General features: G+C 45.6%; 1 protein-coding gene across 2 annotated transcripts in view; it reads right to left on the bottom strand.

The window, feature by feature from the left end:
- ANKRD45 (ankyrin repeat domain 45) overlaps positions 1-27445 on the bottom strand; it is a 360539-nt gene that overhangs the window by 313645 nt on the left and 19449 nt on the right. For both annotated transcript variants that reach the window (XR_015299695.1, XM_086936369.1), the window contains exons 2-3: positions 5180-5238; positions 1044-1109 (exon numbers count right to left, since the gene is read on the bottom strand). Coding sequence is in view for 1 of the 2 variants with exons in the window: in XM_086936369.1 (XP_086792495.1) it covers positions 1044-1109; positions 5180-5197 (84 nt within the window). In the remaining variant the exon portion in view is untranslated. The remainder of the gene's footprint in view (positions 1-1043; positions 1110-5179; positions 5239-27445) is intronic.

Below are 27445 nucleotides of genomic sequence, written 5' to 3'. Positions count from 1 at the left end.
AAAGAAGTGTTTGGTCGCTGTCAGTTTGTGTGTTTTTGTTACGTTCTGATAACAGTTTATTAAGAGTATGGGGAAATCTTTTGTTTTATTTGAGATGAATGTGTTAGGAGGAGGCGAGGGAAAGTGATCCTTATGTAGAAAACTCAAATGGAGAAGCCCCGTTGCACGTCCCTGGACGAACAGGAACCAACCTGTATGCCTTTTCTCCACAGAACTGGTGGGCAAGTCAGGAACCTAGTGTGGATGCTCACGGAAACACCTCCATTGTTAACTTCCCTTGGAACGGGAAAGAGACAGAGAGGAAATGAAAGGAGGTGGGCCCTTTAACCCCGAGAGTATTAAAGACCTGACATCAGACGCCTGGGATTGATGGAGAGAAGCAGAAGCAGAAGTGTCGGAGGAAGAAGCACCCAGGAGGAAGGGAGAAGAAAACAACTCAAAGACGAAGGAGGATGCTGAAGCGGGTAAAGGGAGAGAAACTGCAATGGACCCTGAGGACCACTGAATCCGCCAAAAGCCTTGCCGCGCTTCCAGAGGAGCATGGCTTCTCCAAGTACAGGAGCGTATCCTGGGAAAATACAGGAGGTGGGTGATGAAAACAGGTACAGGGAGTACAGCATGCGGTCAATCTGAATAAGAAATCTTACTGAACTACACTCTCAATTATATTGGAGCAGCAAAAAAGGCTTCCACACATTTCTGGGGATTTCTTTGGTTTAACTTTTCTTCCTTCTATTGTGTGTGGCACCATTTTCCGTTTTGGCATATTAACAGCCAGGGTAGATTACTAAAGAGTCACATGGTCTAAAACTTCCTATTGATGGTGGCGGATAAAGCCGAAAACCTGTTGATGGAGAGGGGGAATCCTATTTCCCACTGAACTCGAGATATTACTCGGCCTTTCTATCTATCGATTACAATATGGCATGAGATTCACGTTGGGTACTGGTGGTGGGTTTAGAGAGGACTTCCCTGATATTAACCTACACTTCTTTGCCCTAGGAAAAGAGCAGTTAGGCAAACCCCACAATCCGTCCACTTACCAGTGGTGTCTCACTTTCTTCTGAGTGCTCAATTCCATCATCTGGTGGTCCCGGTAGTCCAAGCATCTGTAAAGGCAAGAAAGAAAAGTGGAAAATGGAATTATGGGATAACTTTCCACGCAAAGACAATGATATAGTCTAATATATAATAAAGTATTGCCCACCTAAAAGAAAACACTTGTCACTGACTTTAATTTAGAGCCTGTTTACTTACACCCAGATATTAGGACAGCTTGCCAGGCTGTGACGTTTCAGTGGAGGGCTACAGACCTGGGCCGGGAAGGCAAAGCCGGACCTGATGGGGGCTCGGGTGGCACACCATCCAGCAGTGGGAAGCCCGCCGCCACCCCATTTGCATAAGGGCTAGGAAAGGGGCGACCAGGATTGGTCCCCCTCGAACAATCATGGGCCCCCCAATCAGGGGGCGAGCAAGGTAAGGCAAGGGGGGGATAAGAGGGCCAGCAGGCCACAAGGGAATCACAACCACCCCCTCACCAAGGAGAGAGAAGAATCCCACCCACCCACACCAAAAGAACGCGGGTGTCGCAGTTTCACTGGTAAAGGCGAAGGGGAACAAACACAAGGAAGATAGTAAAAAGAGAAAACTTACGAAAAGGTAGATGGAAGGCTCTCACAGTGTGTACTTGGGATGCTGCACGGCAGGAGTACTGAGGGAGCCAAGGGGCGGAATGCCGCCATAGAAAGAGTAGATGTGATGCTCCCGCAGGACCCTTGGGATGCCTCACTGCGGGGTACAGAGGGAGAAAGATACATGGACTCAGCCTCGGGAAAGATAGAGTAGATGCTCAAGTAAGGTCCTTGGGATGCCACACAGCAGAGACCCCCGGAGCAGGGAGGACCCACAGAAGGGTACAGGGCGAGGGAGACAGCACTTGTGGCTCGGGCAGGTCCAGACGGACACCCTCCAAGTCGGTAGCAAGTTCAAGCCTTGACCCGTACATCAGAGGCCCAGACAGGGTGTCCCTCCGCTCCCAGGAAATTTGAGAGGCTGGGTCCATACTGCGAGCTAAACAAGGGCAAAGACCAGTAAAATGCAAAGATGTAGCATGGACAATAAATGTACAGTTGATATAAGCATGAAATTTGTAAATGGATGAACATGTGATGTTGAATAAAACTGCGACCTTTTTAAGGCACCAAAAGCACGTTGTTAGTGGTGATTTAAGGTAACAGGAACGCAGTTTAATTAGAGACGGGCAAGAAAGTAGAGGGGGGCAACTCTCCAAATGGAAGGGGTTGAAACCTGGGCCGGGAAGGCAAAGCCGGACCTGATGGGGGCCCGGGTGGAACACCATTCAGGGGTGGGAAGTCCTCCCCCACCCCATTTGCTTAAGGGCTAGGAAAAGGGCGACCAGGATTGGTACCCCTCGAATAATCAAGGGCCCCCCAATCAGGGGGCAAGCAAGGTAGGGCAAGGGGGGGATAAGAGGGCCAGCACGCCACAAGGGAATCACAACCACCCCCCCTCACCAAGGAGAGAGAATAATCCGACCCACCCACACCAAAAGACACAGGAGTTGCAGTTGCACTGGTAAAGGCGAAGGGCAACAAACACAAGGAAGATAGTAAAAAGAGAACACTTACTAAAAGGTAGATGGAAGGCTCTCACAGGGTCCTTGGGATGCTGCACGGCAGGGGCACTGAGAGAGCAAGGGGCAGAATGCCACCATAGAAAAAGTAGATGTGATGTTCCTGCAGGAACCTTGGGATGCCTCACTGGGGGGTACCGAGGAAGAAAGATACAAGCCTCTGGAAAGATAGAGTAGATGCTCAAATAAGGTCCTTGGGATGCCGCACAGCAGTGACCCCTGGGAGCAGGGAGGGCCCACAGAAGGGTACAGGGCGAGCAGGACGGCACTTGCGGCCCAGGCAGGTCCAGACGGACACCCTCCAAATCGGTAGCAAGTTGAAGCCTTGACCCGTAAATCAGAGGCCCAAACAGGGTGTCCCTCTGCTCCCGGGAAATTGAGGAGGCTGGGTCCATACTGCGAGCTAAACAAGGGCAAAGACCAGTAAAATGTAAAGATGTAACATGGACAATAAATGTACAGTTGATATAACTATGAAGTTTGCAAATGTGTAAACGTGATGTTGAATAAAACTGCAAACTTTTAAGGCATCAAAAACACATTGTTAGTGGTGATTTCAGGTATCAGGAACGCAGTTTAATTAGCGATGGACAAGAAAGTAGGGGGGTAGAAACTCTCCACCTGGAAGGGGTTTAGCTATGATCTTACAGGAGTGCTTGATAACAGTTGAGAGGTTCCCTGACGGATGCCAAAATAAGATGGACCGTTTTGCAGGTTGGAAGAGCTTGTAGTAGCAATATAGAACCAATGGAGTTAAAGCCCAGGTCTCCTGTAGGAGATGATGTAGCTTTTGTTCAGGTAGGTCACCTCAGTTTTAAAAGTGAGAATTGGCCTGAGCCTCGCCACGTTCCAGGAAGTGATTGTCAGCCTGGAACATGCCTGTGAGCGTGGGGGTAATTTTGAGGGTTCTGGTTAGGTAGTAAGGGTTAACTCGCAGAGTGGCCTATGCAAGAGGCATTTTGTGTCGTCCGCAAATGATCAGAATAATGCAGGTGCCCAAAATATTTCCTAAGAGGCCGCAGCCCTCTTCTAACACTGGAACCACCCATTTCAACTACCCACTTCTACCCCTGGCACACCTCAAAGCTGGATGTAAAACATGAACTGAGTTACGAGAAAGTCCACCCTCCTCAAGAAGGATTTGCAAGGTACTCCCCTAGAATAGTGTGAAAAAATAGTGTAAAATATTAAAGTAGGCATCTGTTTGGGTAGGAAAGGAGAGGCACAATTCTCGCCTGCTTCCAGATGATTTCTGGCCTATCCCAACAGATACGCCATTGACTCTGTCCTAAACATTACGTCATTTGGGGGTATTATTTGATAACAGTCTACAGTTTACAATTCATCAGATAATGCAGGTGCCCAAAATATGTCCTAAGAGGCCGTTGCCCTCTTCTACCACTGGAACCACCCATTTCAACTACCCATTTCTACCCCTGGCACACCTCAAAGCTGGATGTAAAACATGAACTGAGTTGCGAGCAAGTCCACCCTGCTCAAGAAGGATTTGCAAGGTACTCAACTAGAATAGTTTGAAAAAATAGTGTCAAATATTAAAGCAGGCATCTGTTTGGGTAGGAAAGGAGAGGCACAATATCTTGCCCGCTTTTAGATGATTTCTGGCCTTTCCCAACAGTCACTCCATTAACTATGTCGAACACATTACGTAATTTGAGGGTATTATTTGATAACAGTCTACAGTTAAACTGACAAGTGAATAGAACAATCTGCACCTGTATGTCTCTGATTAGAGCCTTAAGGAAAATACTTCAGCTGATGCCATCTTCTGCTAGGGCACAGGTGGTGAGGAGTGTCATCCTGAGCAGGCTAGATTATTGTAATACTTTGCTACTTGAGGTGCCAATGTCTCTGATCAAAAAGCTGCAGAGAATTCAAACAATTGCAGCTAAATTAGCATTAAAGAGACAGTGTAGATCCTCTGTGTCTATATCTCTGAAGGATCTCCACTGGCTACCAATTTTGCAGCGAATACAATTTAAATCACTCTGCATTGTTCATAAAGCAGTGCACAAAGTGGGACCTAGGCCACTGCAGAGCAAATTCTCTTGGTATGTCCCAGCTAGAAACCTTTGTTCGTCATTAGCTAAACGAGTGAGCACAACCAGATTTAAGAAAACTTAGATGGGAGGCAGATCTTTTAGCTCTGCAGCCTCACGTCTGTGGAACAAAATACCGATTGACCTCAGACAAACCGAGAATTTGTTGAATTTTAGAAAGAAGCTAAAAGCATCGCTGTTTCCTAGGGACTAACAATGCTCAGTTGTAGCTGTACTTCTTTCCTCCTTGCATGACTGTAAATATTCATAGCATCTGTAGGGTAATCTCAGTGCCAGGATACCCTTGGGATGACAGAGCTCTATACAAATCCTACATTCAATTCAATACAATATACAATTAGGTTGCATTGGTCCACTCACACCCGTGGCTACTGTTGCCTTGGCACCAATGATGGCCACACTCGTTCTAAGTATTAGGAAATCTTGCAGTTCTATTGCAGTGCTATACCTGCTCGCTCTCTTCCATTGTTACTGTCTGTTCACCGCTTCAGAGAAGCTTGCATTATCCTAAAAAAAGCAGAGAAATTAGTGCAATACATTCCTTTTCATATAGTAACAGTCAATTCAAGGTTAACTTCATTTGGTTAGATTAAAACCATCAAAGTGCATAACACAGAGCATTATAATACAAAACAATGCATTAATACATAATTTGTTGGTCCAATTCTCAGATTACGGCACAGTATTTAACACAATATGTCCTCAGGGATAGATAAATACATAGATATAAATCTACATTAATCACAAAAAAAATTACTATTTACATAATATACTATTAAAAAACACATGATATTAAATAAATAACTCAATTTACAACATAATCCCATCTATGATACCATGAGCCTATTCCTAGACCTGATTGCGCCTATGATGTACTTGCAACCCAAAAACACACCACTGGTGATGCCAACATTTGTAGGTATGCTAGCACTGGTCTAACTTTCTCAAAGTTTTGGCCTTTTAGGAGGGGGATGATACATTTACATACATAATTTTCCTAGGTAGCGAGACATAGAACTCACTGAAAAATATCATGTGAAGAATGTTCTGTTCTGAGAAGTTGTCACAGGGACAAGGTCTTAATGAATCTTCTTTAAAAAAAACCTTTCGGGAAGGCTAGTAGCCAGGGAACCATGTTGTGCTTAAATCTAATTAAAACAAACAAGTGGTAAGACATATTTATGTATGTTAGATATGGTTGCAACTGTCTACCTAAACTCAATGTGACAAAACTTCTCACTGTAGGTTTAACTAATTCCCTATCCTCCCTAATCAGCATTGATCTATCCAAAAACTGCTGCTTCAGGTCTCTAATGGCTGGTTTACCCAGAGCTCTTGGGCTCGAAAATAGCTCTGGACAACCAAGAGAAGCCATCTGAGACTTGATGTAACGTACCCAAGGTATATCTAGGCCCTTGTCCAGCAAAATGCAGTCTTGTATGATCAGCTAATTTAGGTTGGGTGATAGTTGGGCCCAAATTCTCAGCCAGCACATTATGGGGGCAACCGCAATCTGATCTGAAATGAAACCAGCTCCAAGATCCTTGTGAATGTTAAAAATAGGGGTAGAGGCCGGAACCATCAGTCTTAGCACAGTCAGTGCTGCTGCAGACAGTTTTAGTACATCCGGTAACTTTTGCCATCCTACTCCCTTTTGCAGCCTTGCTTTTCATTTCTACAGAGTATTGTCTGTAATACTAACAGCTGGAGGGAAAAGGTCAATGGAACCTGGAGGAAACTGTCAGCAGCAGGACTCCCTGGAAAGGGCTCCTATTCATTCAGTGCCTGAGCCTTTTTTAAAATATGTCGGTAACTAAATCCCAGTCTTGTGGGGCCTACCAACAATCACTGGCACAAATTAAGCACGGGTGCTAGATCACCATTTAATGGGCATTTAATGGCAGGAAGAGGTGCTGTAGTATAGAATGCTTACAGTTTATATGAATTTATTGCTGTACTCTAATTTAGCATGTCTATAGAATTCACCCACCGGCGACAGGAGAGCAGCCTATTGTATGCACATAGCACAGTTAGGCAAGGCGGATACTCTATACAATCCACTCAGCGCAAACAGGTGAGCAACCCATAGGCATCCACTGTATAGTAATGGCTGCCATGGAAGTGCAGTCACAGTATATGGTGTAGAGATGATGCAGCAATCACAGTGGAGCAACACAGCAGAATGCACTATTTACAGGCAACTCGGCTAAAGTCGATTGCTGTGGTTCCCAGGCTTTTGACACCTGAGGACCCCCAATGAGTCACTGCTGAAAGCTGGGGACCCCCAAGCAATTTGTACGAATTAAATTTCAAACATTAAAACAGTAATTTGCAAAAAATACACAAAAAAGTACACACCAAACATATACTTAAAGTACTAAAGATTTTAATATTTTATACTGAAAAACTATGAAAAATCAAAAACAAATTAATGGAAGTTTGGTGCTGCATCTCAGCGATAACATTTTCTATGTTTTTTTTTTATTTTGTGGTATGAGCTCCTGATCAGACCAGTGCCGGACTGGGAACCCAGAGAAGCCTTGGCAAATTATGTCAGACCAGCCCCAGTAGGGTGATTAACGAGTGCTGTGAGCAAGCCTGATCACTACAAACGAGGGCTTTGAGGGGGTCTCCTCCCAAGAAAATTTGGTACAGAATGGTGCATTCTACAACACATTTGTCATTAGATATTCAATCGTATTAGCTTTTAAAACATAGTAAATGATGACCTTACTGTGCACCAAGATACAACAATCTTTGTTGGGGCTCTTCAATGATTACCTAACTATCACCCTCCAATAGTGCCTCTCATCTCTATATAGCCCTTCTGTCACATGTATTTCATTTGTTTTATAGCGCCTGTCATACCAGTGTCGGGTGTTGGAGCACTTTACATCACACACATACAGAGACAAATATTCATACATGTTTAAATCCGTATATAGAAAAAGTTATATAAGGCAAAGGGGACTACAGGGTGTAATATTCACATGTCATCCATACTGGTAGGCATTTGTTAAGAGTGCCTGGTCAGAATTCATAACATAACACACTGGGTAGAATTCACTTTAATTATAAGAATGATTTCTAGCCAAACAAACCTTTTTTAGCAGCATTAGGATAATGAGAGACAGGGAAAAAAATAACTTTCTAACTTGTACCATGCAGTTTGCATGTAGCTCTTTGATGGTAGTTCATAGCTCAATGTGCTAGGTTACGATTGTAACTTATGATGAACTGCACAGTAACAAAAGAATCTCTGACAGAAGCCGTACCCCACTAAGCTATGCACATAAAATACTGTTCTTTGATATGCACAACACACATTTGTTTGCGGCAGACATATTAACCATCTTCACTACCTTAGCTGAATAAAAACCGCCACTAGACAAAACTCCCATCTCTCTCCAGCAGGTACATTAATCATCAGAGTTATGTTGACACTTTTATTGGTGCCCGAAAACTGCTGGATATACAAGTAACTTTACTGTTAAATCTTTGCAGAAATGAAGCAACAAATATAAAAACACTCATGTGTTTCTGTGGAGAGGTTCCAACTGGAGAATTGCCTTCCTGCAGGCCCAGGCCTTAATGTGCTCGATTGCTGTTCAGCATCATGTGCCTGGTTGATATTCAGCCTGAAACAACAAGAGGCACAGCACTTCTGCTTGCAGACGACAGGTGGCCATAAGTGGGGAGGGAACAGGGGCATTAAAAAATGCTCTGGGCCCAAACATGCACACAATTATAAATAAGGGGACACCAGCACTGCTGTGCGAGCCGACTCGGAGACTGATAATAAAATAAGGCCGAGCACCCTTCAGCTTGCATCTAGGCTGAATAGTGATTGGCCTGATTTCATTTTGGTCCCGCTACCCCTTGTGTGCTGTGAGGGCGCATGGTGTTTCCTTATCCAGCAGCCGATCCCAATGCACCCCCCCCCCCTCTCCCCCAGTGCCTTGAGACCCTCACGGGTGAGTAGCGTGCTTTACAAATGCCTTAATTGATTGATTAATTGAATGCCTTAAATTATGAGAGACGGCCGGGGGGGGGGGGGGGGCACTAGAGACCTGCAGATCCCCTGGGAATGTGTAATGTGTCTCAGAACCCTGGGGTTCCTCAGACCACAAGTTAGGAACTGCTGCTCTATGGGATCATGCACAGATGGTCGGAGTCTGACCCATAGTGAATAGTTTTAATAAGTCATTCAGGAGTGATGAAGCGTGGCTCGGTGGTGTGTGCTGAAGAGCATCAATAATAGTGCTATTTGAGAGTCCACCAAAGAAAGGTAGAACAACTCATAGGAGTGTACTGGTTACAAGCAGCCAGAGTAGGTGCCAAGTAGAATCTACCCAGGAGCTTAAGTGGAGTAGTGCCCCGACATTTGCAGGACACTACCAGCCATTGTAATTGAGCTAAAGAATCTGTCCATGAGAAATGAGGAGTACTCCACAGGGATATACAGAAGAATGTAGCCAAACAATGTTCTTTAGAGTCTAGTAATCCATGGGGTCGCACACTGCTCCACCCACCAGCGGGTTCACCCCTGCCATCCCTGGACACGTGTTTCTGGGTCGTTACCCTTCATCAGCAGGGAATAGGCGTACGTATGGGGTTGCTGTGTAGGCTGCCAAAAGTGTTCTCAGGTCTGGTACCTCTCCACGGCGCGCAGGTGCGTGATCCCGAGCTCGTCAGCTCAAACGGCTCAAGGGAGCCTTAATAAACAGTAATCCATGGGGTCGCACACAGCTCCACCCACCAGTGGGTTCGCCCCTGCCATCCCTGGACACGTGTTTCTGGGTCGTTACCCTTCATCAGCAGGGAATAGGCGTATGTATGGGGTTGCTATGTAGGCTGCCAAAAGTATTCTCAGGTCTGGTACCTCTCCACGACCCAGAAACACGTGTCCAGGGATTTCATTTATAAACAACTATTGCATCCAAATTCCCTCGCTGTGAGCGTCTATTTCTCTCTTTGACATCCCCCACAACCCTTGTATTGCTATTATGCTTTATGGTTACTATACAAAGTAATTATATCATTCCACCGGAACCGCTGTTTCCTAGATTAAGTATATACCCTGGTTCCTTCGTGAGTAGGGTCCCCTTGTTCTTGCATTTCGACTTTTAGAAAGTGGGCATTTCTCTGTGCTTACGACTCTTTGTGCTTTGTAGCCTCACTCCAATCCATGTCTAGGCCTGGGTGACAGCTACATTGTGTGCATACTTTCTTAGACAGCCACCACACAGGAAGGATTGGGTGTGACAGGGTTACATCTGCATTCATCTGCATACTGATGGTCTTCCTGGGCTGGGAGAGGGAGAGGCAGTTCACACTTTACATTTGTATAGGTTGTGTCCTGCCCTCACACAAAGGGCTGATTTACCCCCCACTGAAGTTTGGAGCCATGGCTGGGTAAAAAAGGAGTTTTGTGCACTTCTAAGGTTTCTTGTGTAATCATCCCCTACATTAAAGACATTTAAGAGCATAAGTACAGAGCTCTGACCCCATGTTTGGGGAAGCATTTTTAGATTTTAGATCTGGAACTGAACCTCTGTCAGAAGGACTGCTGCAATGCTTAAAGTACTCATCTTGAATGCTTTCTGATTGCTGGCCTGTTGCCTGCTCACTGCTCGGTTGCTTAAAGGACTCACTGGATAGCTTTTCTGCTTGTTACCCTGCTGCCTGCTACTAGCTGAGTCTAGTCTAACCAGACATTGCGCGGGACTTGTACCACACGCTGCTGGCTCTATTTTCTGCACATTACCAGAGGACTACTGTGCTATTGGGAGGAACCACCATTGGGACTACTTGCTTTGTTGTGCTTGTCTGCCTACTAGACTAATATAGAGACTGCGATCTTGCAACTGGGCTCATTTGCTGCGCCTTCTGCTTGCCCTCTGCGTCCACCCCACCATGGGTTTCTTTCAAGGGCAAGGACATTATGGCTTGCCCCCAACCCCCCCCCCATTTACCTGTAATCTCAAGGCACAGAAATGGTATGCTCATCTAGGGTAGCAAAAATCCTTGCATGGCTCTGTTTGGTGGAGTGGAAGATAGCAGTAGTAGATAGCAGGGGTAGGAGGTGTGGGTGTAAAAGAGGAAGGAAATTAAGAGGCATGCATAAGTAGATGTAAGAGAGTAAGGTGTGACAGAGAAAGAGGTAGGAGCAAGAAAGAAGAGTCTTCTGAGAGGAAGAGAAAATGTGAAAAGATAAATGAGTGTGATACAAGATGAAGAAAGAACAAACGAGAGGAGACCAATGAATAAATGATACCTAAAGAAGTGGGGGGATAGATATGAGAGAGAGAGAGAGAGAGAGAGAGAGAGAGAGAGAGAGAGAGAGAGAGAGAGAGAGAGAGAGAGAGAAACAGGATTACAAATGATGGAAATAGAAAGAGACCTAATTGGGAGTGGCAAGCAGTACTGAAGTGTGTTTTAGTTTTGTTACCTGAGAATCATTTTGACCTCTCTCTTCCCTCTAGCCACTTTCACACTCAGAGTACGAAAGGGTTCAATAAAGGTACAACATAGGCTCCAACCTATTGGGTTTAACATTCAGTGAGAAATGTGCATTTTGTGCATCTCAGACCCAGTATAGGTGAGGAGGCTCCATGACATGTTTGCGGTACATTGATTTGCAAGAGTGATAATGTAGATCCATTGTTACTGACTGGTGATGAGATAGTCATAGTTAAGGTACCTTGAGAAATCTGTTTCTAAATATTCAGTACTGGAATCCTTGACCATGGGCAGGCTTTAATCAAAGCACCTCTTTTCTGAACGTCACCATGCACTGCTATCCCAGAACTTACATCACATGTCTAAATTGTGTGACATGCCCTATTATCAAAAGCTGTCTGGTTTAAAAAGTATGTAAAATGAGGGTAGATCCTGGTCTTTCTCATATGATGTTTAGCTGTCACTCTAACCATTCTTGAGTATGTTCCGTATCTCTTCTCATCACTGTTTCTTTCACTTTGGCACAACTAACTTTTTACTCAATTCCTCACTTCTGGCATGATTTTCTATTACTCGTTCTTATCATCGCCCCAAAGTTTTTTTCTTTCTCTCTCTCCCTTAACAGGACTAGCTCCATCCAGCCTATATTTCCCCCTTAGTAACAGGTACCCACTTAAGACCGACCATATTGCAGCAGAGTCATATGCCCTGCTTATGATTATGATTAGAAGACACACACCTGCTTAAAAACTCCGCTTTCTTGTGTTGATAATTGCTAGATGGAGTCAAAAAGCTTGTTACTTTTTGCATCACAGTGTTTTAGCTCCACAAGTGGAACACTACTAGAGTGGTATTTGTTTGGGCTACATATCAGGAAGTACCTAAGTAGTGATATATGTTATACATCCTTACTTTGACCTAAGGATCCTTTGTATTGTCTCTGACATAAATGAGCCTGAGGTTCATAATATATGCAGTTGGATCTGTCACCAGAAGTAAATTGGGGTTTTACAATGCAAAAGTACCCAGGCGCGCAACAAGCATGTGCGCCCGCTTTGTGTGTTTTTGGTATTACAGAATGGGCTGCATATTATGCAACCCCATCTGTAACACCGATAGTACTGGTGCACATGTAGAGCCAGCGATATTGTAAGAGATTTTTCTCTCCTTTGCAAATGAGGGAACCACTTTGCCTCTTTGCCTGTGCCATATTACAGAAGTGGGTGTCAAGGTAACCATGTCCTTAGGAGGTGCACTGACAGTGTTCCACAAAAAGGTGAAGCACTGTTAATGTGCCCAATGAGAGCAGCTCTCTGGAGGGTTGAAAAGGGGTCCCACGGACCCCCCAGACACCTCCTACTGGAAGCTGCTGTACTTCACTGCACCCACTTGGAGGGGGAATCTGTGTCTTCTTTTAAGTGCAGTCGAGTGGAAGTCTGCACAACCTTACTAGCCGCACTGAATTTTACTGAATGCGCTACCTCCAAGGCAGAACTAGTTTCCGGCTGCCCTAGAGCAGCACATTCATCATAATATGGAGCATTATCCACATCTGGACCAAGAACAGACTGGAACAGTGCACTCTATGTATAATATGGGACTTGATAACCAATGCTGGTCGAAGTTGCAGAGCTATAGTTGGACAGACTCAATATAACAGAGGCAAACTACTCCAGCCAACTTATCAGTGGCCCAGGGCCCCTGCTTGTTTCCAGACCTCCATATGGTGCCTGTCAGATGCCATGACAGCAGCAGTAGTAGCTGGTTATACCAGAAATAACAGCTGGAGGCTTTCGCATCAAGTCTCAGTGACAGTAGAAAGAATGCAGGCTATAAGAGCAGGAGTTCCAGTAGTGGCAGCAGAATTCAGAGTGACTCTAAACAAGGCTTTTAGGATCAATCAATCAATCAGGGGTTTATAAAGAGAGGCTACTCACTCGCATCAAGGCGCTGAGGGGGGTAGCAGGCTTGCTGATCCATCAGGGCGCTTGGGTTCAGTCGAAGAGCCAGGTCTTGAGATACTTCCTGAATTGAGTTAGCGTGGGGATTTCATGAGGGGTTAAGGCAGGGTGTTCCAGGTCTTGGCAGCGAGGTAGGTGTATGTTCTTTCTTCATCTCTGGTCTTGTGGATCAGTGGAAAGGTGGATAGGGCCAGTTGGGTGGAGCGAAGGTGTTTGGCGGGTACGTGGAATGAGAGGTGGTAGTTAAGATATGCTGGTCCTGCGTTGTGGAGTGCTTTGTAGGCTTGTGCGAGGATCTTGAAAGTGATTCTTTTGCTGACTGGGAGCCAGTGAAGTTGTTGAAGGTGTTCAGTGATGTGGCTGAGGTGGGGGGTGTTGAGGACCAGTCTGGCTGCTGCATTTTGAACGTTCTGTAGTTTCCTGATGAATTTCTGGGTGACGCGCATAGAGTACGTTGTGTAATTGAGTCGGCTGCTGATGAGTGCGTGGTTGACCGTCTTTCTGGATTCAGTGGGGATCCATCTGAATGTCTTTAAAAGCAGGCAGAGCGAGTGGAAGGATGATGAGGATACACCGTTGATCATTGTGAGCAACAAGTCCAGCAGAATAGGGCTGAAGCATCTTTGACTCCATGAGGTGTGACAGTAACTGCACATGTCATGTTAGAGAATGACGCCCAAGTAAAAATGCCAGCACAACTCCTTGGATGAAGCACCTGCTCCAGAGATCTAAAGCAGCCAACATGCCCCTGATACCTGAACTGCACATGTTGTAAATGTAAATGTAAATGTACATGAATTTATATAGCGTAAATCCCCACCGGTTTCTAAGCGCTTGCTTAGGGAACCCGTCCTGGTATTCCCCTGTGAGATAACCCTAGCAGGGTATCCACAAGGTGAAAGCCAGGCATCCCGTCGCGAGGGGCCGTTGTGGAGATTAAGCAAGCTATTGCCCAGAGTCCCAGAGTGTGAACCCGTGAATTGAGTAGGCACCGGAGCGAGAATTGTCGAGTCCATGGACATTTTAGTACTCAAGACCCCGCCGAGCCAGGAATTGAACCCTGGTCCCTGGCTGACCTCTGCTTCCAGGTCTGCCTCCTCTAACCAGTGAGCCACACTTCTCCACATGTTCTGTGATGAGTGAATGCTTAAACACTAGGGGCCAGATGTAGGTAAATCTTTTTTACTGATTCTAAAATACCGAATTTTACTGATTCTGTATTTTAGAAATGGAAAATGGTATGTAGGAAAAAAATTGTTAAAATTATTAACTCTGTAAAAATCGGAATCTTCGATTCGGTAAATACCAAATCGGTAAATCCCGATTCGGTAATTCCCATTCATCCCTATGGGCCTGGATGCCCATAGGAATGAATGGGAAATACCGAATCGGTATTTACCGATTTGGTATTTACCGATTCGGTAAATACCGAATCGGAGATATGAAAAACAAGCAATTGAGCTAACAACCAATCACGTGCCCCCACCCCACCCCTCAACCAAGCAACAGAGGAACCAACCAATCCTGTGCATCCACTCCCCCCCACAACCAGGAAGTGGCCACACCCATGCAGGTGCAGACTAACTGAACATCCTGGAGAGCTGTGAGGAACTGACTGGCTGTTCTGAGCTGTGCAGAAGTGCAGGATGGATTCACAAGACTCCCAGAGGGAAGGTGTTGACAGGAAAAGAAAACTGAAGTTCAGCACAGGTGAACTGCAGGTGTTGGCGGAGGAGGTGGTAAAACACCATACCCAGCTGTTTGGAAGACAGTCTCTGCAGGTAGCAGAGGCTGTGAAGAGGAATACCTGGCTGGGTATTCAGGCTAAGGTGAACGCCATAGGGGTGACAACAAGAGAAGTGGATGACCTAAAGAAAAGATGGTATGATCTGCGGATCATCACGAAGAAGAAGTTGGCTTTACATAGGAAAGAGGCCAATGTTACAGGTAGAGGAAGGAACAGGGCACCGGCACTTACGAATCTGAAACAGCTAGTGGAGTTCACCCTGGAGCCAGAGAGCATATTTGGAATTGGTGATGCTGACAGCTCAGCCCGAGCTGCATCTAAAAAAGGTAAGTGACATGTACATAATACCTCCCCCCTTGCCTGTCTCCCTCCCCCAATGTGGCTGTGTGTTTCACACTCCAGTACAGGCTTTTGCATCCACCAGCAATGCATCATGGGAGTGGTAGTCATTTCAACATACATCAGTCCAGTCATCATGAAAGAATGTCAGGCATGCCACACACTACATTTAGAGGCAGTTGAGGACCATGAAATTGTGTGACTGAATTGTGATTTAATATAGAAATACACGGCGAAGGCATCACTAAGCCAATGTACATATCTGTCCACAGGAGAGTCATCGCACAAGACTGTGCAGGAGAGGGAGAAGAGGGCACCCCAAAGGAGAGGAGTGAGGATGGATGCAGGAGTGCAAGGCCCAGCACCGTAACACCTCCAGCACCCAGTATACATGCAGCTGCCACAAAAGAGGCAGGCACCATACAACATCCATCATCGCCTCTGCTCTATGACTCTCCACAGCAGGACCCACAAACACATTCGCCATCAGCAGCCTCAGAGGTGTCGGAAGTCTTCAGGCCCAAGAGGCATGATGTTTCCCCACTACAAATCCTTCAAACCTCTTCTGAGGAGGAAAGGGAGGTGGAGAATCAAAATGAGCCAGTGGAGGCAAACATTGCTGGTTTTCCGTCCACTCCTGTTTCTGTGCACAGAGGAGCAAGATGCCGTACGGTCCGGGAGGGAAGCCCAAGTGGCCATGGTGACGGGGTCTTCTGTGGTCTGGAGTCCACGATGGTCAAGGTACAGCGCCTGCAGGCAAAAGCAATTACTGCAGTACAAAGACAAATGCGCCACCTGAACAGTAACATGGAAAACATGAACCGGGGAATCTCCTCAATGGCGGATAGCATGAGGGACATGGCAGATGGGGTGAGAGGCATGTCCCAGTGCGTCATGTCACTTTGTGACAAACTGCATGAAGACCACACACAGAGGCGCAGGGAAAGGCAGTGCATGCAACATCAAACAAAGGCCATGAACCGTCTTGCAACAGCAACATCCCTGTTATGTCGCCGTTCTGTTGCAATGCAGGAGGGGCTGGCGCAGTGCTGCACAGATCTTACCAGGGGGATGGGGAGAGTTAGAACAGCGATGGAAGTGCTGCTGACAAACCAGTTAGCCAACACAGGAGATGAAGGTGTAGGGGACACTGATCACACCACTAGCAGGAGCAGCACCCCTGTACAGAACATTAGGAGGAGCAGCAGACGACAAAATATAGGCCCTGGCTCAACTGCCAGTGTACAATCCCAACCACAGGCATCCCGCAGTGTTGTGCGTGGGCGCAGACAAAAATGCTGCCCACACTCCAGAGGACATGTTAGGGTGAGGTAACCCGTGTCCGCCTACTTAGGCTAGGCACACTTTGGAGTACAAAGATGTGTCTTTTGACATTTACCGTAGTGCCCATTAAACTACGTCTTTCACATTGAACCCCTGGCTGTGTCTCTTTATTTACTTAAAAGTAGTTGGATGTGATCTCTGCCTGTCTGTGTCTGCCATCTGTTGGTGTAGCAACTCCTGCAGTGTTGGGTTCAGGCAGTGCATGTTCATCATGGTCCTCATAGTCGCTCAATTCCACCTCGGTGCCCTCCTTAGTAGCAAGGTTGTGCAACATTGCACAAGTTGCAATCATCTTACAGCAGATGATTGGTGAGTACTGCCGTGCCCCTCCACTTTTGTGGAGGCAGCGGAACCTGCTTTTTAACAGCCCAAAGGTGCGCTCCACAATATTCCTAGTAGATTTGTGTGCCACGTTGTATCGTCTCTGGCTGGGGGTTGAAGGGTTGAGGTAGGGTGTCAGGATGAAAGACCGGATGGCATATGCACTATCCCCTATTTGGAAATGAGAAAGCCATTACTCACATGCACACATACACATACATCTGCAATATGTATCAAGGGAGTTTGACACAGTGTTTTACCTAGCAGGTATCCTTCGCCAAATTCCCCCGTTGTCAGGCGTGTGTAGATCCCACTGTTCTGGAAGATGTAGGAGTCATGGGTACTTCCTGGGAACTTAGCCGCTCTGTCCGTGATAATGTACTTGGCATCACAGATTACCTCTACATTAATTGTGTGGGTTGACTTCCTGCTTCTGTAAATGTACTCTGTGGCAGCAGGTGGGCATATTGGGATGTGGGTGCCATCAATACAGCCGATGACATGTGAGAAATGTGCAATTTGATAAAAGTCAGTCTTGGTCTTGAGCAGTTCGGCGTGAGTTTCAGGGAAGCTGATGTAATGATGCATTCTCTGCATCATGGCCCCTAGGAACTTGCGGAAGAAACGGGACAGGCAGCTCTGGGACACCCCACCTACCGCAGCAATCACACCCTGGTAACTCCCAGAAGCAAGCAGGTGTAGGTTACACAGCACCTGCACATGGGGTGGATGGCGTGCGCCCTTGGGGTTGGGTGCTCCAAAAGTGGGTGCAGATCTCTGATTAAGTCCAGGATGGTGTTGGGGTGTAGCCTGTACCTTTGCAGTATCTCTGGCTCAGTTAGTTGAAATAGCGTTATCCTCTGCCAGTAGACCTGCTCCTCCCTTCTCCAGACACTCTCTCCTGCTGCCTGTAGCCGTAGCTGCCTTGCAATCATGTAGAATGCCGCCATTCTGGTCACACAGTTGCATTTTGGGCACTTTTTTGTAGCCTGCACCTGGTTACCACCTGCTTTCAATCCATGGTAAATACTTAGTCTTAAATACCGAATTTCATGAAATTCGGTATTTTAGAAGTTACCTACATCTCAGAACTCATTTTTTTGCATTTCTTATTTACCGAATCGGTAAAATGACCGATTCGGTAATTTTATAGAATCGGTAAAATGACCGATTCGGTAATTTTACCGATTCTGTAAAATGACCAATTCAGTAATTTTACCGAATTGGTGAAATTACCAAATCTGTAAAATTACCAACTGGTTTTTACCGATTCTGGATTTTTTGTCTCCCTACATCTCAATATTCAAATACCGGTCGGTAACAGCCGAAAATCGGTATTTTCGGCCGGTACCGACCGGTATTTGGTTACCTACTTCTGGCCCTAGGTGCTTTGCAAGATTTGTTCCAGAGGGATACAAAAGTGGAACTGTGGCTACTGTTGGTCAGAAAGGCCATCTTGTTTTGCTGCAGTCATACTGTATCCTATGATGTAAGGAAGGAAGACTTACTCTGCTGGTGCAAGATTTGTAGACGTTATGTAAAGGAGGGGCGCTTGCATTACCACAGCCCAAGACATACCTTTTCTCTCAGCAAGTCAGCTTGCTCTGCTGCAAGTGAGCTGCATTTAATATTTATGGAGAGAAGCGTGCACCACTGTCATGATGTACTTGTTTTGTAGTAAAGTGAAGAATACACTGCCCATGTGTAGAGGTTGGAAAAACCCTGAAAGATCGAACCAGGTTCATTAATTGGGTCAGATCAAGGTCCTCTTTATTTATTTTTTTTATAAATCATTTTATTGGCATTTCCAACATATTCCAATAACAACAGAACAAATAAACCAGTTCCAACAGTAGACAGATTGGAATATTTGAACCAAGATGGCGTTCAAACAGTTAAGAGGGCAAGCATGGGGGAGCAGAGCACCGTCCTGGGACAGGAAAAGGGACAGGAAAATACATTTTAATGCTGTGAATACTCCTCCTACCCACATTTTCATATGCTCTTTCATAGTCATAATTGCGGTACACTAATTCATCCACTTTTGCACAAAAGTCCATACCCTCTGTACCTTCGACCATTGTGGGGGCTTTGGCATCTCTCCAATGGCAAGCATTGACTCTCTTGGCCACAAGGAAACAGATTGCCACAAAAGTGTCAATGTCTCTCAGACCCTAATTCGTCCATGAGGCCCAGTACTGCTAATTTAGGCTCAAGCTAAATTCATCTACCTGTCACCTTACTAAGAACTGAGGATATTTTATGCCAGTACACCCTCACCATGGGACATGTTCATTTCAAATCAAAAAGGTTGCCTTATTAGGAAGAGCACCTGATGCAACAGGGATTTTTAGCTCTCTGTATATGCCAAAGTCTCACCAGGGTGTTATAACACCTGTCAATCTCTGTGACCAGATAGCGGAAGTGATCTCCCAAGTTCAAGGTGGTGAGGCACTGTGAAATGTAACCGTAGACAGGCACAAAACGTAGATTTCCCCCAGTTAATCCTCAAGCCGGAGGCATCCATGTACCCTATGAGCTTGGGAATCGGTCCTGGAATTGTACTCTCTGGTTTCTGCACATAAAGTAGCATATTGTCCACATATAGTAAGACTTCATCCTTGCCGCAGCTTTCCCAGGAGATGCTTGTCACCTGTGCATCTCTACGAACCCACTCGGCCAGTGCTTCCAGAATAGGAACAAATAAGAGAGTCGAGAGCAGGCAGCCCTGATGGGTACCACTCTGTATTCAGAATGGGCGGACAAGACACCATTGACTGTCACTTGCACCAACGTGGAGGCAGAAATATTCAACCAGCTGTCGGAAATAGGGGCTGCATATCGCCCTTTCAAGCACCCTAAACATGAATGGCCAGTGCACCATGTCATAAGCCTTTTCAAGATCTATAAGGAGCGTGGCTGCAGGGTCAGTGATTTCATGAACTATGGCACTGCATACAATGGCATGTGCATCTGCCAGAGTTCGAGGTCTTTTTGAACACTAAAGCATAAAACAAACTGTGATTTTGTGTGGCTTTAGCCCTCCAAGCATGCTCTAATTTGATATGTAGAAAATTAAAGATAAAGAATTAAACTTTGATCTTAAAAAAGGAGAGAGAAAAGATACCCATTTAGTGGCTGAATTGCACTATGCAATGCGAGGCTCTGAGAGAGACGCTGGGCGGGGTCGCTTAGCAACTGGACTCCTGCCTAGCGCGTCACCTTCTCTGCCCGAGCCGGAGCTTCCACAGAGGAGGGTAATCAATCAATTTTATTGAGTATATGATTTGGAACTCCTTAGAGATTCACATATAACAAAGTAACAAAAGAGCAGTATAAGAATAAAACAACTTATTAAACCAGCTTGTTATTGACATGGTTTTACAAATTTTCATGCAAATCATTTAATACAATTCTAAAAAGCATTTAAAAAAATTAAAAATTCTATTGCAGAAAATTTCATTGGGAGGACAGAAAATAGCATCAATGAGAGATCTTGCCAATAAAATGCCCAATTGTATGCATACTAGTCTCACCCACAAACGACGATAGGCCATTAGGGCAGGACAAACTAACAAACCATGGGGCATATTCCAAGAGGCATAAGGTTGTAATTGTCTAAACAGATAAGAATTAACAACTTGAGTGACCCCCTTCTTTAGAATAGTAGAGTTGCGATCCCTTTCGAAGCTTAACTTCCATGTTGCCTGTTTTAATGTAGATTTTAGCTGTTGCACAGAAAGGTCAAAAAGGGTTGCTTCCTCCAGACCCAAGAGTATAATAGCCTTCCTAAAGTTCTTTATGAGTAACGAATACTCTTTTAGGGGAACATTAACTCTTTTTTAATGAGAGATCTTAATGTGGCTGGATTTCCTTTAATCAAACAGGCGACCCAGCGAATAACTCCTGCCAAACCCTGTGCCCAGCTACTTCTTAAGCCGAATTCTAATCGAAGGGATGCTGCAGTGCAACTGTTATTGACAGAAATTAGGTTTCTCAAGAGGGAACCCTCAATAGTGTCCAAAAAGCCCCATTCACCTAAATCGATGAGTTCTATACCGTAGAGCAAAGTTGCAGGGATTTTTGCCCGGAATGCCTCTAAAAGATGCACAAAGTGTCTTTTACCGGTTGATTTATATAAGGCTCTCAGCCCGTTTCCCTGCGACTTTGCTTTGCGGGAGCTGTTATCTATATGGGGTTTATTACTCAAGTTGCTACTAACTATTTTACCTAAAAATACATATGATTGTACACTTTCCAATTTTCGACCTCCCAGCTCCCAACTAATGTGACCCAATTTCAGTTTTTTCCTCCCCTCCATACACATTACCTTGCTCTTAGAAATGTTTATTTTCAGATAGTGAGCTTCGGAGAATACGTGTAGGGCATTATTAAGGCCTTTCGGGGTAAGGTCTAAGACTAGTATGTCATCTGCATACATTAAACAAGAAATGTATGTGTCTCCCAAGCGCGGAGCAATTCCTTCACAGAGGGATATAGTGCGGGGAAGGTCACTAACATAAAGGGAAAACAGAAGGGGAGCTAATAGACAGCCCTGTTTGAGACCATTGGCAGATGGGATTGGCTGGGATAGACCCCTTTCTCCCCCCAATAGTACTCTACACCACGTATTGTCATGCAAGTCCTGTACCAAGTGTAGAAGCTTGGGTGGCATTCCGAGAGCAGATAGTTTTTTCCACAGCAATTGTCGATCGACCTTATCGAAGGCTGTGGAAAAATCTATAAATGCCACATAGACTCTCCCTTTTCTGGCTCTAATATATTTATCGGTTATTACCTGGAGGGCTGTTAAATTATCCATAGTACCATGGTTCTTCCTAAAACCGGTCTGCTCGAGTGGGAGTATGTTTGAATGATCCACCCAGTCATTTATTCGCTTCAGCAAACATCTTGTAAAGACCTTGCCGATTGCATCCAACAAAGCAATCTGGCGGTAGTTTTGAGGGGACAAGCGATCACCCTTTTTAAACAGTGGAACCAGGATGCTTCCCTTCCAGGAAGGTAGAACCTTGCCTCTCAATAGGCAAATATTAAATACAGGACAGAGTAATTTACTTCATTTGGCCCCACTTTGCTTTAGTATAGAAATGGGCAATTCATCGGGCCCATTGCCCCAGAGCGCCACATTTCTCTGATGGCTAGATCTATGTCTTTTTCTGAGAATGGTACCAGGGGCAGACTAATCACCTTTGGCCATGCTTGTGGGCCGCAGAGCTGTTACTTGCATAAAGGTTAGAAACAAAGTCCATCCATATTTGTTCCTCAATTGGGATGGGTAAAGGTCTTGTTCTCAATCCACACCCCTCACCTATAAGGAACCAAAACTGCCTCATTTCCCCGTTAATAGAGGCTTCTCTTATTTTTATCCAGATGGCATCCTCTTTTTCTTTACGTATTGTGGATGATAACCTTCTCCTTTTCCTTTTTAGCAATGATATTTTTCGTGCTGTATCAACAGACCTAACTAAATATTGAGCCCTTACTAATTTGTTGATTTCTATATTAAGCAATCTCAGGGGGCTTGGGAGTATTCTAGCAGACTTTTTCTTATTGGAGTTTTTAGCCACCGCTATTACTACCTTCATGAACAAAGAAAAGTTTTCAATTTCCAAACCGTGCCAGGAAGGAATTCCGTTGAGCTCTTGCATTCCAATGACACCTTCCTGATTTAACGCCAAAGTTTACCCATTCACTATTTAGAGACCACTGATCACATTTAGGGGGCTTTACATTCACAAAGATAGAAAGTATTTTGTGATCACTGAACGGCGTATCAATAATACTGAGATCCTTCGGTAGCTCAAATGAGTGAGTCCCCACTATTACATAGTCCAAAATCGATTCACCCTGATAGGATTTTTACGTGAAGTTGGCAGGGGAATCCGAGGGGAGTCTCCCATTTGCAATAATCCCATCCATATCTGTCAACTCATTTAGAAGTAACTTCCCTCGTTTATTTGTTTTAATATTTTCAGGGAATAATGCCGGAGGAATGTGAAGAGTTTCTTCTTTGAATTTATTGCGAAATAAATTCATGCTTAGATTGGAAATTTTGCAATTTAAGTCCCCTACTAGGACTATGGCAATCATCGGGTCTTTCTCCCTGATACTCTGAACGTAAGAAAAAACCTTTTTCAAAGTTACATTAAAGCCAGCTTCCGGTGGAATGTAGGCATTGATCAAAACTAAGGGTTTAACAACTTCAGTGTTGCTAGACCGGAATAGAGTTACTGCTTGAAAAAGGTTGCAGGGGTCCATATAGTGGGCATAATTCCAATTTAGTTGATTCGATAAAAGACAAGCTATCCCCCCACTGGCATGTCCTCTCTTGTTAATGGTGGCGCTGACTTCCAACACAAAATAATCTTTCCCTACCTGAATTTTATCTGGGCACCATGTCTCCTGGAGGCATATTATATTTGCCTCCAGAGACAAGAGGAATTGCATTTTTTTGGGGCTATTTTTTAAACCAGCTGCGTTCCAAGATATTATCGACATCTTGTCGCTAAAGATGCGGATTAGACGTTTGATTGTTTAGGGGTTTTCCTGCAAGAACTCCAGGTAGCCAGTTCCATTGATCGCTTTCATCTCCGGAATCAGGTTGGCGAGATAGCAAAGGCGGATTAACATAGGACACTAAACGGAGGTCCTTAGACTTGCATATTTTTAAATCCACAAGATCACCTGCCTGATTTGTGCTACCTGTTGCAGCTTGCAACAATGAAAAGGGGAACCTTGAAGGGATGGTTTAGAGACTCTATTTTGTCCAGTGTACCCTAGCAAAGGGATTACGTCTATCCCTCTGCTCTGAAGGTCTTCAGAACGTTGCAGGATTAAATTTGCTACTAGCTTAGACTGGAACTTCACCCTAGTTATCATCCCTATCTCGGACTTTAATATTAGTACCCTGTCTAAATCAGCAGATTGTATTAATGTCAAGTTAGCCGATTCTTGAAAGTATTTAAGTAAAAGAGATCTATTCAAAGTGCATTCAGCATCAAAAAGGGGGGAGAATTCTAACCACATGGTGTCAATGCTTTTCTCCTTAATTTCTTTTAACGAAATGCCTCGTGAGACTGCTCCCGCAAAGGATGTTGCTAAGGGATTGAGAGTTAGAATTACATGTCCGGGGGGGTTATGCTCCTGTCCCAGAGGTATCGAGCTTATAGTTCCAATTGTATCCCTATTAGCATTAACTGGTTGGAAAAGGCTATTTGTGTCAGTTTTTATAGGAGGAAAGGGAAAGGGAGTAACTGTTAAAGGTGCAGCCGAGGGCGGGGAAATGATACTTTCCATTATGTTCTTATTTTCAGAATTGTTATCATTTTCAACTGCCACCTGGGGTGTTTGGCGTACCTCTTTGTTCGTAGAGGACTTAAGGTGTTTTCCAAAAAGGATTTTCCTCCGCCTATTTTTCTCTATCCGTCTTATTAATTTCCTCTTATTCCTCCCATTCTTTTTAGGTTTCTCTAGATTTCCTTTGTTACTATTCTCCTCTAAAACAACTGCCTCCCTATCTCCCTCTCCTTGTTGCCTCTTGAAGATCGGAAAGAGATCATTCCCAGTTTTTAGGGTGACTCCCTCAAGAACTTTATTTCTGAATCAATATCTATTGAGCAATTTAAGGTAGGAATTGGATGGATAGGACTTGAGTTAGCTTCCTCTTTTACCATTTTTGGGTCATCTTTGGCTATAGGGAACAGATCCTTTATTACTACCTCATCTCGTGCTGTAGGGGCCTGCTCCTTTAGGACTACGTCCTGGACAATATCCTTCTCATGTCGATTGCCCAACAAAACTTTCAGGATTTGGGTCACGGTATCTAATACACAATCGGAGCCCCCCACAAATTTTTCTAGTAGTTGCAAAATAGACGACAATAAGTGTTCTAATGCGGAAAGAGAATCAGAAATAGGTTTGTCCATCCCATGGAGTTGAAGTGCGTTTATCCCAGTTAGATTTAAGTTGGGACTCATTGAAAAATTAGAGTGTGAGGTCTTAGAGGGGGTACTACTGTAAAGATGGAGGCCTGCATGGGTTGATGTTGCCGGTGTTTTTAGGTCAATCTGAACCTTGTCTAGATCAGTATCTATGTATCTTTGACATAAATCCTTATCTAGGACCATAGGAGACAGGCCATTATTGAAAGAGTCACTTAATGGTGAGACATTCAATGAGGGGTAGTTATCATCATGGGGGATTTTCACATTGTGCAAAATATCTTGTTCTATCTCTTTCCTTATTTTTATAATTACTTCTGGAACTAGATCAATATTGTTTTTCATTGTGGAGAACAGAGGAGGCGAAAAACTATGCTCAGGCGGTGTAGGTTCTGCTCTTGTTGCGACAGAACAATTATCCACGTTTACCTTTCTGTTTACAGTCACGGCTCCCAGTGTGTTAGATAGCATATCTGAATGATTAGCTTCAGGAGCCTTGATATCCTCAGATATGGTATCCACCATTATAGCTTTATTCTTACCCCTTTCCCAAAGGTTGAAAAGCTGACAGGTGCCTTTCAAATGAGCAGCTTGGCTAGTCTTATTTCGAAGGGGGTTCGATTTGGTTTTAGAGCATGATCTTCCTACCAATATTCTCCCAGACCTTAATTTTTTTGTTATCATCTCACTCAACGGAAACAGTTAAAAAATAATGAAGGAAACGTACTGTTCAACGTACATAAAATACAATACTACCCCTTTGATCGTATAGATTAAAATGAAAACAGAAGAAAAACAATCAAGCTATATCGACACAACACATATATGGATCGTGAACCCCCTTATTCTTTGCCCATTGAGGGCATAGGAGTCGAAAAAACAGGGCCCCTTCCCAACGTCCATAGAAACCAAAGTCAGAAACGACCCTAATTCCCCCCCAAAAGCTTCGTTGGGTAATGCAACAGTATTAAAACCCCCTCAGAGTCACTACTCCCTTCCCAGGGACCTGGGCGATTCAGCGGCGGCTCGTGTACCACCGCCAGCTGACCCCCGTCTGGATACCGGGAAAGGGGAGGGGCAGGGGGGCTGTGAACAAATAATATATAAATACCGTATGATCCGCTATACGAGATGGATATGTTGTGTTAGGATGTTAGGGGACTGGCCTATCCTGGCCTTCTCGTGCATCTGAGGGCCTCAGAGGGCCCGCCCTTGTCCCGGGCTTCTCCCGGGACGCTCCAGCGCAGCGGAGGGACGTACTACATTTATACGGGAATAGAGGGAGGTGGGCGTGGCGACCAGGGAGAGCGTCCCAGGTGACCCGGGTGAGCAGCAGGGACTCCTGGGAACCGGAGTCCGTGCACCGCCTTGCTCGCAGCCCTGCTTCAGCCAATGCCCGCAGCAACAGTGTCCAAAGCACTACACTCCTCAAACCCACAGGGAGCAAGCGCCACGAAGCGGGACCCGCGAAGCGGGTCCGGCGAGGTGTAGCGCTGTGCAAGTGAAAAGGCGCTCAAAGTTCCAAATTAGCCACACCAGCAGCGAAGGTCCAGGTCCGGCAGTTAGGCGCTGAGAGGAAGAGAATACACCGAGAGATTGCAAACCGGTGATTTTAGCTGTCAGTAGGGGGGTGTGGCGACCAGGGAGAGCGTCCCAGGTGACTTGGGTGAGCAGCAGGGACTCCTGGGAACCGGAGTCCGTGCACCGCCTTGCTCGCAACCCTGCTTCAGCCAACGCCCGCAGCAACAGTGTCCAAAGCACTACACTCCTCAAACCCACAGGGAGCAAGCGCCGCGAAGCGGGACCCGCGAAGCGGGTCCGGCGAGATGTAGTGCTGTGCAAGTGAAAAGGCGCTCAAAGTTCCAAATTAGCCACACCAGCAGCGAAGGTCCAGGTCCGGCAGTTAGGCGCTGAGAGGAAGAGAATACACCGAGAGATTGCAAACCGGTGATTTTAGCTGTCAGTAGTGGGGCGTGGCGACCAGGGAGAGCGTCCCAGGTGACTCGGGTGAGCAGCAGGGACTCCTGGGAACCGGAGTCCGTGCACCGCCTTGCTCGCAGCCCTGCTTCAGCCAACGCCCGCAGCAACAGTGTCCAAAGCACTACACTCCTCAAACCCACAGGGAGCAAGCGCCGCTTAGCGGGACCCGCGAAGCGGGTCCGGCGAGGTGTAGCGCTGTGCAAGTGAAAAGGCGCTCAAAGTTCCAAATTAGCCACACCAGCAGCGAAGGTCCAGGTCCGGCAGTTAGGCGCTGAGAGGAAGAGAATACACCGAGAGATTGCAAACCGGTGATTTTAGCTGTCAGTAGGGGGGCGTGGCGACCAGGGAAAGTGTCCCAGGTGACTCGGGTGAGCAGCATGGACTCCTGGGAACCGGAGTCCGTGCACCGCCTTGCTCGCAGCCCTGCTTCAGCCAACGCCCGCAGCAACAGTGTCCAAAGCACTACACTCCTCAAACCCACAGGGAGCAAGCGCCACGAAGCGGGACCCGCGAAGCGGGTCCGGCGAGGTGTAGCGCTGTGCAAGTGAAAAGGCGCTCAAAGTTCCAAATTAGCCACACCAGCAGCGAAGGTCCAGGTC

Source organism: Lissotriton vulgaris, chromosome 1_1 (assembly GCF_964263255.1).
Source record: "Lissotriton vulgaris chromosome 1_1, aLisVul1.2, whole genome shotgun sequence".
NCBI classification, from domain to species: Eukaryota; Metazoa; Chordata; class Amphibia; order Caudata; family Salamandridae; genus Lissotriton; species Lissotriton vulgaris.
This window is presented reverse-complemented; position numbering and strand designations above follow the sequence as displayed.